Source organism: Pundamilia nyererei, unplaced genomic scaffold (genome assembly GCF_000239375.1).
Source record: "Pundamilia nyererei isolate P.nyererei 1_Seehausen unplaced genomic scaffold, PunNye1.0 scaffold00137, whole genome shotgun sequence".
NCBI lineage: Eukaryota > Metazoa > Chordata > Actinopteri > Cichliformes > Cichlidae > Pundamilia > Pundamilia nyererei.
The window spans coordinates 146366-159023 of NW_005187538.1; the positions used below are offsets into that span (position 1 = coordinate 146366).

The 12658-nt window shown below is 40.6% G+C and overlaps 1 protein-coding gene across 3 annotated transcripts in view; it reads right to left on the bottom strand.

Moving 5' to 3' along the window:
- The window catches only part of tspan4a (tetraspanin 4a), a 158203-nt gene that overhangs the window by 105287 nt on the left and 40258 nt on the right, over window positions 1-12658 (bottom strand). Inside the window, exons 1-2 of one of the 3 annotated variants that reach the window (XM_005743930.1) lie at window positions 6799-7608; window positions 5946-6025 (exon numbers count right to left, since the gene is read on the bottom strand). In XM_005743930.1, the coding sequence (XP_005743987.1) occupies window positions 5946-6025; window positions 6799-6808 (90 nt within the window). In that variant the 5' untranslated portion in view covers window positions 6809-7608. The other 2 variants (XM_005743931.2, XM_013913570.1) reach the window with 2 other exon arrangements.

The following is a 12658-nucleotide window of genomic DNA, read 5'->3' on the forward strand; positions in this document are numbered from 1 at the left end:
ACTAGGTAAGCACACATACACACACACACAGATCTTGTGTTTTCTTTTTATGCAGTGCTTAGAAAAAGACTTGTTTCCATGACAATCTGGAAGCTGATGCACCTTTTAATGGCATGAAAGCATGTAATGAGAATTCATCCTAATGGCTTTGTTACACATTTCTGCTCTGTGAGAAAGAACTAAGAGACTAAAAGATAAAAAGTTGTAATAATACATAGTAATAACAGTTATAACATTACAGGCTAAATTACTCATATCTCTGTATGTGGAATGAAGAGCATAATTAGGACCTAAATTGTGTTTTTCACCCTCATTTTCTATTCTCTTTCTATTACCAGAGCAACGTCTGAGCTGACAGATCTGCAAGAGGATGCTGTCTCATGTAAACAGAGGTGATAAAACTCTCAAATGCAGACTCTAAGTCAGTTGCTTGGGGAAATAAAATCCGAGAGAAACTAAGAAAAAACAAAAACAGGAGACTTTTGAGTTCAAATAAAACAGAACAAACTGAGAAATTGGGGAAACTTACCTTCAAAGATCAGTAAGTTACAAAAAAAGCATGAATAAAAATTTGGCCTGAGAGTGACACATGAGCTACAATAGTGCAGTTTGATGTATGTGCCCCGCTGTCCTCCTGTTTCAAAGTTCTACCAGCCTACTGAGCGGGATGCCACTTATCCCACCAATAGTTACTGTTATCATCTGTACCTCTTACAACCATGCTCACCTCCTTTATCTGTGACAGACCAGCAGGTCTGGCCTCTATCATTACAGCTATTCTCACAAACCCATTTCAGATTTGTCTTCTTGACCTCTTCCCATTCCCTTTTGGAACAATTTGGTTTTTGATACCAACATAAGCGCAAAATCCTGACGGCTCTGCTTGTTCTGCCATGACTCTATTGTCTGAGCGTAAGCACAGCCACGGTCACTTAAAAAAGTGAGTGTGTCCCACTTCAGTGCAAACCAAAGAAAAAACAGGAAAGAATAGCATGTCTCAGCAACAGAAAAATATGTTATCTGCAACTGAGCATGAATGCCCGCTGCTCAACACCATTGTCAAACAGACACAAAATCTTTTACATGTTTGAGCAGCCACGTCAGAGCAAGTTTTCATTTCACGTCTCTCTCTCTCTCACCCATTTTAACAGCCACAGTAACAAAAAGCACCCGGGCCTCTTCCAGCACAGTTTGGTTCTCCTCCACCTCCCGCTGCTCTCGGACCTGCACAGATGATTGTCAGTTTCTGCCCACCACAAGGGAGCCGTGTGATAACAAGCTGAGAATAAAACAGAGCAAAGAGGTCTGCCTTCAATCTTTGGCAGTGTCGTATTCATTTGACCTGAAAATATTCCTCTGAGAAACTGTGCTGGGTTACACACCACAAGGCCAGCTCTTCAGCTTTTTTAACAATCCTGATTTCAGTAAGCAAGGCCAGACACCAGCAGAGGCGGTCTGACAATATTTTGTCATATTTTGGGACAAAAAAAAAAATGTTTTCGGTACCAAAAAAAAACCAACGTCCAGTCTGCAGGAAAGGTTTGAAAAGTTTCTCCTGATTTTTTTTTGTATTTGGAAACACAGAGAACTGTCACTTAAATGTCTACAGTCGCTGCTCTTTAAGGACAAAACTAACATCCAGAGAAACATTTTCACCTTGCAATTCACTCAGGTCACTTTAATACAACAAAAAAATCACCTTGGAAAAGGTGATTTTTCTCAAGGAAGCCACTTTCCTTCCTAATTAAAATCAAATATGTTGCAACAAGGGGTCACCGCTTCTTTGACTGAGTAGATTTCTATGCCAGATGCCTCTCCTGACACAACCAGGACGGGATTTGTGTCTGTTTCTTTGTATCTTTCGCTGGCGAGGTGAATGTGTAAACCACTAAACTATGGAAACACTGGAAAAGGAAAAGTGCCAACTGAGAGCACTTCTTTTCTCAAAATAACCCTTCTTAGCTTGTAACCTCCCTGAAGGTCATCACAAACACATTCCAAGATAATTTAAATAGAGTTTATAAAAAGAAACACTGTACTCTCACACAAGACAGTGTGACTTCTCACAGTATGCATGCTGTGGGGTTTTTTTTATTCATCTCCACCTGTCAGAGAAAAGTGGTTTAAATTTAACTCTCGTTGTGTTAATTAATGTTAAAACTTTTTCTGTTTATATGAATCAAAAAGGATATCATCACATGAAACTTTTTGTTTAGCCTCTTTCCCAGTCATCAGTGAGTCATCTGTCTCTGTCTTATTATATGCTAAGACATCATATAACATTATATAAGGTATTGTGAGCTGTTACAGATGATATGTTTTGTCATAGTCCTCATCTTTCATCAGTGTGTTTTCCTCACTCTATATTCTCATTTTACCTTTGACGCACTGGAATTTACCGTTTCGCTCCAACCTCATTTCAAGGAAAGTGGGGTAATTAAATGGAAACTTTATCGCCCGCCACCTTTTATGGAGAATTATAAAAATGTATTTTAAAATGAGAGAAGTGCTCTTCACATGGTTCCTGTCGTTCTCTGTAATACTTTAATTGTTTTTAAATGGAAGACTATTATTTTCTCTGCTAATTGAAGAAAATTCATACCTGAGTAGCTCGATGTAGAAGTATATTAGTGGTGCACTGAGATGCAATGTAGAAAACTTGTTATTGTTGACAGCAAGCAGCTTAATATGCCTCAAAGTTGCATTTTATTATGAAAAAACCCTCTGATGCCCACATTAGGAACAAGTGCCAGTTTAGTAAGAGAAGACGTATTTTGTAAGGAAGGATATCGAGGTGGATGGACGGGTTGACAAAAAAAACCCCCAAAAAAACCACATTTTAACTTCACTGGAGAGCTTTTGTTCATAAATCTAATCAAGCTGTTTATACCTAATTCGAAATGGTAAATGGACTGGCACCTATGTAGTGCATTTTTACTACAAGGCTCATTCACCCACTGACACACAGAACCCTTTACTATACCTAAGCTCACTCACATAGATGCATCAGAGGGTTCGGTATCTTGGAGCCAGCGATTTAACCACCAACCTCTGCCTCCTGACTTAAGTCTAACCAAACCTTTAACATCATTTAGGGACAAATAACCTGTTTCATTATTTCCTTGGAGGAAAACACTTTAATTATGGAATAAGAAAAAAATGTTAAAGTCTGCATTTTATTTTTATTTTTTTTGCAGATAGGGTTCAAAACAATGACAAAAGCTGTAGTTTGTCGATGTTGTGAAGTACCACAGCGTAGGGTCATGGAAGATGTTTTCACTTGAGTGTAAGTTAAAAATGTATCTGATGTGACTCTGGCAAATCACGTACACTGACACATTGACAAGGTTTAATTCAAAAAGCTCAAACGTTTCCAAAGAAACAGCAGAAAGTAGTGTTGGCAAATTCAATATTAGTTGCTAGGATCAGATCAGTCAACTGGCACTGGCTGGCATGGGTAAAGGAGATATGGTCCCATTCACTGGCAAATAAAAATGACTGTTAATAACCCCCAAAAAACCCAGATTTGATATTTCTTCAAAACATTTTGGATAATAAAATTACTAAATTTAATTTGATTCAAAACACCGGTCTGTTCTATTACGCCTTTAACAACGTGAAATAACTTTGTCAATGGAAACATCAATGCCAACCACTTTGCTGTCAGACTGTGGCAAATAAGCAATAATGCCACCTTAAGAGATGATTTCCTCAATGGATCAGTTTGTCAAGCACTGTGCAGAAGCCTCAAGTCTTGGTGCATTAAAAACGGTGGGTAGCATATTAACACCGCTATATTAACACGGTGGGTAGCATATAAATATATTAACACCGCTCAGTGAAATACGACCACACCTTTCTTCTCACTGCACAGAGCTGCTATTTATGTCACTCTATTCGCACACATTAGTCTCATATATTTAAGTTTGTTTCGACACCTGAAGAAACCTATGCACCTATAGGTTAACCTATAACACTTATTTATAGAAGTGTTAATGCCATGAAACTTTGAGACAAATAATTTCCCACCTCCAGTTCACCTGGTAATCTTACAAATATAAATAGTCTACTGTAAGAGAGGGAAAGAGCTATTGAGAGCTTTGTTTTCAGGCAGGATGTAAACTGTCACACTGTTTTTCCTTCTGAAAGTGAAAGTAAAAGGGCAAATATATTTTCATCAGGACACTGTTCATACAATCTATGCAAGGGGTGTCAAACATAAGGCCCTGGGGCCAGAATCATTCTGGTGACAACTTCAATTTGGCCCACTGGAGGGCTTTGGAAAAAGCATGAATATTAACAGTAATTTCCTACATTTTACAGCTTTTTCAACTGGTAAAGACCTCCCCCAAGGCCATTCATGCTACAGCAAAGTGGTTAAGTAATGAATAAACAACTAAATGAGAGAAAAATTATTGTTTGTTTTGTTTTTTCTCTATCGATGAAAATATAGCCACTGTGTAAAAATAGAGCACTTTCTGTGAACTAAAAAAAGCTGTGAGCAATGAGCTAACAGAGCTTGTGCCATGATTTTACACATTAAATTATTACAATTTAAGCCCAAAGACTTGTGCTGCCACATTAATTTACTGCAGCAGCATTTCTTTAACATATCGAAAAACTGAGACATATCATTGAAATTGCATATTTATAAATAAATATATAGTAAAAGTTCTTTACACCAACCGAAAGGGCCAGTTTCACTTCACTTTAGATTAAAGTGGACTGTATGTGGCCCACATACATTGAGTTTGACATCCACATTACAATGTAAAAAATATTCAAATTTAAAAATCTGAAGTATCCCCTTAAAATTTAAAAATCATCTGCAAAAAGTTTGGGACGAAACAGTCAAAATGTACCATCCTTAGTTTTAAATTGGCAGAGCTCTTCTGTTCTTACCTAATACAACTGGCTTATCAGAAACAGGTTATAGTTACCCTCAGTCAAGTGGTCATTATTTATCCCCAGTGGCAACACACACACAGTCACACATGCACACCGAGTGCTAATAACAAATACCGCGACCCTTCTCTGACAGCCGTTTATAGCTGACTGAAGATGTAGAGGTGAAAAGGTCACTCATTCCTTGAGGGAGATTGCATCTTGGCAGCTAGATTGCATTTCAGAGCCCAAGGCCTCATCCCATTCTGTTACCAATAAGAGCAGACGTATGACAAATCAAAGTAATCCCAGAAAGGTAACCACAGAGGCCAAAAACCCCATAAAGCTCTCCAAGAAGTTGCAAGTGAGTGCACAACAGGAGTCTGCGAGGGAAAAAAAACAACACAAGCTTGAAATCTTTACAGCTGGGGAACATGACAGACTTCACAATGAAAATGCAAGTGATCGGTAACGGGGGCTATCAGAGATGGATCGAGACAGGCAGACACAGCGGAGCTCAACCCTCAACCCACAGCAAAAAGATACGATCAACTGAACTGAGCAGACTGACAGCAGATGCCTTGGTGAACTAAGAAGTGCTGCTGTATGGGGAGGAGGGCGAGGCAGAGGTAGGTGAAGAATTACAACACAATGGTAACTCTGTGATTAACTAGTGTACACATAATGCAAGCTCCAAATGTGCCACAGCTTAACACGGCAAACAATGCAGTGCACACCCACACTCAACGAACTGTATAGGAAGCAGAAAAGGCTCCACTCACCCACACAGTGGGCTTTGTACACATGATCTAAATGCATGATCTGTCTCTTTCTCAACTCTGCCCCCTCCTCACTCCTCTAACATCACTGTGGTTACAAAGACATGCATAAGAGAGCTCCTTTGGAAAAAAAAAAAAAACGGGGTAAGAAAAATCTGAGGCGAGGAAGCAAAGTATCACTTTCAGCAAAACAAACAGTCTCCCCTCTTCAAAAGTCATGCACAAGAATACATATATTTATATAAAAAGATTTTTATTTTTTTTTAAAAAGACAGAACTCACCCAGAAGAGGAGATTGAAGAAGACCATTCCATATCGCAGGGCCATCATGCAACCCTCAGCCATCCTGCAGCGCCGCAGTTCTAGGAGGAATATGAAGGAGAGGTCCAGGTAAAACACCACATACTTCTTGCCCTGGGCATAGCGTCCCTTGGATGTTTGCGGCCCCTTTGTCGTGTGAAAGCCGAACGCAAACGGTGGCCGCTTATACTCGAACTCTCCGCTAAAGCGGTGAAACCCAGAAGTGAACGGCGGCGTGTCGGGTTTGCTGTCCAGAGATGGACTGCGCCGATATGGAGTCTCGTCTGTGCTCGAGCGTCTCATAATGGAAGCTGAATGAGCCTTTAGGAGTCTTTAATAGTCACTCTGTGCACTTCAGGTCTGAACAAAGTCCACAGCGAGGGACAAAGAGGTATTCCACTGAGGGGGGGCTGCGAGATGGATTTCAGTAGTATTTCTAACCTAGCCTCAAAATAATTAAACTCCTGAACTACTGATTTAATTATACCCAGAGTGGGATCACACGTGATCTGATGTAATCTGAGAGAAAACAATATGCTGCCATTCACTTCAACCGACTTGCTATTTTTGAATCTTATATATTATATATTCTGCAGGACAGTTTGCATAATCCTGCCACAACATCTGTGTAAATCTGAACATTTAGGACATAATCCCAACATACACGTACACATCTGCACATCCCTATCTCTTTAATCCCTCGCACACAGGTGTGATGCTCCCAGATAAGCTGATCTGCAGTTTCATCTCATAAAGGTTCAATCAGGTAAATGCTTGGAGAGTTTGACCTCTCTAGCGCCTTGGGCTTGCCAAAATGATCCAGAAATGGTCCTACCTGGTCTCATGAGAAATTCCTGAGCAGGTGCTTCCTGGCTGGCAAATAACAGCACCCCTGCTTTGGTTAATCAACTTCTTTTACTCAGAGACAGAGCGCATGTCCGCTGAGAATGAAACACTACTCTCTGGTCTTAGTTGCGTCTGAGTGTTCGGCATGTGACTGGCGATGTGCTTTTGCTGACATGCACGGAGCAAAAAAAAAAAAAAGAACTAAGATAGAAAAGGAGGCGAGCGGGAAGAATGGTGTTATGGATGTGAGAGGAAGAATGGAAGAAGGCATGAAAGGATGAATGACGCTGATGAGCAGACCATTCTTTGGCTTCTTCAATTTGTATCCCTGTGGAATTCCTGCCTTGCCCAATTTCCTCTTTGCTTCTTTAGTTCCTGCCCTAACTTGAACCTTTTGTCTCTGAAAAGTGTCTAGGGGTTGTTCTGCGTCTCTCCACTCTCATCTAACAAATCACTCTCTTCAACTCCCTCTTATTCTAATCCTGAGCCCCTCTCTGCTCTCCCCCCTGTGCTGATGGTGGTTAATTAATTTCCAGACTCTCATCAGAGAAGCAAAGTGTGCGGTTGTCCCCTCCTCTCGTCTCCCTCCTCCGCTACAGCGTTTTCTCTCCTCTTCTCTAGGTGGGCAAGGAGATCAAGGTGTCCACCAGGGTCATGGCCAAGCAGCAAGAGAAGAAGCAGCAAGAAGGAGAGACAGGCAGCGAGAAGAGAAAGACAGCTTCCTCAGAGAAGCAAAAGAAAGACTGCAGTGTTTGAGCGGTAGTCCAGCCTCGCTGCCTGAAGCTCCCTCCCTCCCTCTCTTCACAAGCTCCTGTTCTCTTTCTCTCTCTCTGTCCTCCTGCCCCCCCTTTCCCTTTTTCTTTCCTGCCTTCTCTCACAGACTCCAATGCTCTCTCCTCCACACACACAGTCTCACACACCCCATCCCTCCTCAGAAACTGTCCCCAAAACCTGGCAGCGCGAAAGGCAGGAGCAGTCATTCACATTCTGGCCACACCCTATGAGAGTGCACAACCAATCAGTGCCTCGCAGCTCCATCCTCCCTCGTGCACACGGCAATCATACCCTACCATCTACTAGATAACTCTCTCTCTCTCTCTCTCTCTCTCTCACGCACACACGATGTACGTGCACACAGAGGCGCACACAAAACCTGGCGTGTTGTTAACATACCAGTGCTGAGAAGCTTGCTGCACTTGCACTAGTGCTTCCTCCTCCTCTCCTCTCTGCCTCCCGCCTGGAACTCATTCCACATGCAGAGGTTGTTCTTGCTCACAACCCAGGCTGCTCTCTGCACGCTTCACTTCAGTCATGTTCCTCTCTCCCTCTGTCTCTCTCTGGACCTGAACTTGGGTCATACAATATCTGTGTGCGTAGCCTCGCACTGCACGGATTTTCACACAACAAACAACTCACCTAAAGTGTGTCTCTGTGTGTGCGAAGGCACACACGGCCGCTGACATTCACACAAAATAGCGTAACTGCATGCTCCCCACAACCTGGGAGCCATCTGGGTCACTGGTTTTATGAGTCCACAGAGACATTTCAAAGCTTCAGAGGTACTGACTTTATTCAAGGCTGCATCAACTATTTAATGGATTTTTGTTTTGTCTCCTGTGTGTATTTTGGTCAGAGCGCAGAGGCAGCGGCAGCCTATGCTAGGAGAATGAATTTGGCTTACTGAATGACTGACGTTGTTGAAAAGATTTTTGGGCTACTAGTGTTTTCATCAAAATTTTGTCAGGTGTGAAAGAGTAGGAAAAAATACCCTTTATCCATGAACAGAAAAACAAGGGCAGACCTTGTTAAGCAACATGAAGTAAAGCCAAAGTGCAAATATCATATCTGAGTTGGCTGCTGTTGTAAAAATATATATATATATATATATATATATATATTTTTTAAGCACTTCATCTTCACATCCGAACGTTGTGATTTTAATAACCAGTGCAGCATAAGGAATGACGTTCCAGTCAGTGAAGCTTTAATTACTTGCAGCTGTTGATGTCACAGCAAAGTGTGCCCTCTATCTATACATGCTACATGACTGTCACGTGATATTTTACGTTTCCCCTTCCATCTACTTTCAGCAGGGGTGGCAGGCTCACAATAGTGGCCACATGCTTTCTTTGCTTGGTTTTCATCTTCACCAACAAGATCTACACAAACACTTCTGCTGCAACTCTGATGCTCAAAATGCATTTGCATTGCTGTGGAGTTATTCCTCACCTAACAGAAGATTTCCTGGATTTGTGAGCAATGGCATTTGCTAAAGCAACAGACTATTCCAAATGCATTAAAATTCACTGAATATAATATATATATAATAGTCACACAGAAAGGCAGGACGTGGTCCCAGATGCAGGACTCGGGAGACAAGGGATGAACTCAAAAATCAGAACAGAACTGAAAACTAGGAAACCAAGAGCAGGGAGACACAATCATGAGGGAGTACACGAGAAAGGACAAAGAGACACTCGGACAACATACACTTACAAGATATTGAGATGAGAGAGAACAGGTGAGAACATAGCCGAGAGTTACTAACATGAAGACTCAAGAGGGACTTAAACTGAACAACACTTAGCAAAATAAAACAGGAAGAGTACAACACAACTGATTGAAGAGACGATTATTTGACACAACAAAATGAGGGAACAAGACAAAAAGACAAACACAGACAAAAGACTGCAGAGGAACAGAATGGGGAAACAAAGGGGGATTAACAGAATGAACCTAAGGATCTACAAAACAGAAGCTCCGAACTGAAAGGATGAAATAACAACACCATGAAGAACTTGTATCAGGCATAAGAAAATAAACAACATATAACAGAAAGATAAATTGCAGGAGGATACAGAACCCTACTCCAAAGATAGACAAAAACACAAAGCTAGAAAGAACCTGGACAATAAAACTAAAAAACATCACAGTGACAGATGAACATTCATGTGTCGTGCTAATGTTGTAACACACGATCCAGTACAATATCTGTAGATGAGGTTTTACGGGTTCAACAAGAAACTTATAAATTCATTTCTTTTTTCCTCCAAATATAAACTACCACATCTCTCTCTCTCTCTCTCTCTCTCTCTTTGAGCATATTTATACCATTTATTATATATTTATCAATCACAGCATGTAAGGGGAAAAAATATTTACACAGGATGTGGTTCATCTTACTTTTACGTCAGTTATCCCACTAATTGGTGCAATCTGCTGTCACTTTCATTAAATATACAGACTGAAATGAATCATGCAGCAGGAAACTTCAGCAAGTGCAGCAGTAAAGTGGATTCCACTTCAGGTCTATATTTCCACTTACAAACAGCTTCATCGTAGACTCACTGGGTGCATTGGCACTACAGGGCTCACGGTGACTTTGAACTCCTCACCATGTACGAATGCATGGGGAAACAGAAGCATGGCAAGCAGCATGATGTAATTTAGCTTTATTCATACTGAAGGTTTGTAGATGGGCCCACATTAAAACGCTTTATGGATCGTTGTAATGTGAAAGCATAATATGAACGGACAGCCTTGCTCAGTCAGATGCACAAAGTGCGCTGCGCTGCACTCTGGTCTCCGTGCAGCCATAAAGGGGTAGGAGTCTGGCTTGCTTTCCCTTGTTTAAAGCTGGAGTATGAGTCTCCTATGAATATCTCCACTAAATGACAAAACAGTCTACAAGGATGACTGCAGTGCGCACAGAGCAGTAATATGAGCATATGAAATGAGAATGGCCTTTCCAGAAGCCTGGCAAATTATTTAGAGCTGTTTGCCTGGTAGAATTTAAGCTTATGCAATCACAAAAAACATTTCACTTCACACTTTTAAGATAATGCAGTTTTTGGACGGTCAAACTTTCACACTTTTTATTCTTACTTTAAAGCAGCCTGTTTATTTTCTTTAAAAACCATTGAGAGTTTACAAAACAGGGCTCAAGTAAATGTGTGAATGAGATGCGAAAATCATAATGTACTTAAAAAACATCAGTAAGGCTAAAATCAAACTGGACACAAAAATTGTCATTATTAAACAAAAACCAACCGCTGGGGTTAAAAAGCAGATCATTGACGTGCCAAAAACTGTTGTTCCTTGAATGGGTACTTGAAGTTGGGTCCCTATAGGCACCCTATGTTTACAGCCTGGTCTCTTCCTCTAATTTTCCTGCTCACGAGGCTGTGATTATTTTTAATAACCTCTCACTTAAATCAGGGAATGGGTGAGATGTGGGTGCCAACTAGGCTGCTTGCTGTCTGCTAGGATTTACCTGAACTAATTCAACAGTGTTCGTAGCTTTGGTGCCTTTTGTGCCAAAGCACATGCAAAATGGTCTTATGTGTGGTATAGGTCATCCAAGAAGCCCATGGTCCAGTTTTGGTGAGTAAAATTCTATTTAATTTTTATTTACCCGTAATTGACAAGATTTCTGGTATCTGGATTCAACTCCAGGACCTTCTTGCACCACTGTTCCACCCTGGGCCCTGGGAGAGCATGCAAAGTCATCCCAAAAAGGCCCTAAATAGCCTGGCATGGATGTATTCTAAACACATGCTCGCTGGGTTATCTGGTGATTCTAAATTGGCCATAGATGTGAAAGTTAGCATTAGTCCTTTGACTGGTGATCTGATGAATGGATGGATGGATGGATAACATATCCAAGTAATGCTCTCATGCAGTATAGATGCATCTTACAACCAGATCTTGTGAGTGTTTTGATAATGTAGCACCTCTTCCAAATGTAGCCACTTCAGATGATGCCAAGCAATCATGCTAACATGTAAAGCCCCTAAACTACAGACAAGCGCTCAATGGCTATTTCCATCGTTTATATCCTATTGATGTAGTTTGACTGCTGTAGCTGAAATATAGCTTAAATAACTGAAAACGTGTTTTTTAGGTTAAGTCCTGATAAAAAAATTTTTAAAAAACTTAAAAAGTAGCTTTACTGTATGTCTGCACCGCAGATCCTGCAGATTTCTGTTCATGGGTAATGTGCAGGCCTAAATATCACACTATTATTAGTGTTTAATTATCACATACTGAGAATATGCATGGCTCAGGTGCTGTCAGGACATCACTGTCCAAAAACACAGCTGTGAATGTGAGGCATATGAGCTGACTGAAAGCACATTTTCACAACATCATGACACCATGACACCATTGAAGACTCAGGGAAATGAAGATTAATAAGAGCCGCTCCTGTGAGAAATAGCCATGTTTTTACCGAATCAGCTGACTAAGAGGGATTTAAAATTTGCTTTGCTGACAAAGAATTACAGACAATAAGACAAAATATATGCATCAAGATACGTGACTAAAGGGTTTAGTAAAAGCTGAAACCAGCATTGCAGAGTAAAAAAAGCAAATCACAGAACAAATAGAAAATAAATTATTTAGGAGCCTTGTAGTGGAAATGGTAATCGAACATAATAAGAGATACTATTTAAAACAGAATTAATGGGAGAAACAGATTATTATATCTGCTTTTGGTCTTCAGATTTCTTCCAAACACACTGGGGTCTTTTTTGTTTGTTACTTAGAGTTTAAATAATAAATAACACCTAAATATGTAGACGTAATCTGAAGCACAGCAACAACAGCACACAAAACGACTTTCTCTGGATTCAGGGCTGAATCTACAACCTTGAGCGTGTCTAAAATCACATGAAGGAAAGAACAGCTTGACATTTCTTCTTTCACAGTCAGAAATCTAAATCGGCTGGTTTGTGTTTTGACAAAAAGATAATGCTGAATTCTGTTATCAGTAGAAAGTTTGCATAACCGCTTGAGGAACATACTAATAGATCCAGCTTTGCCTGCAGTCTCACTGAGATTAAGATTTT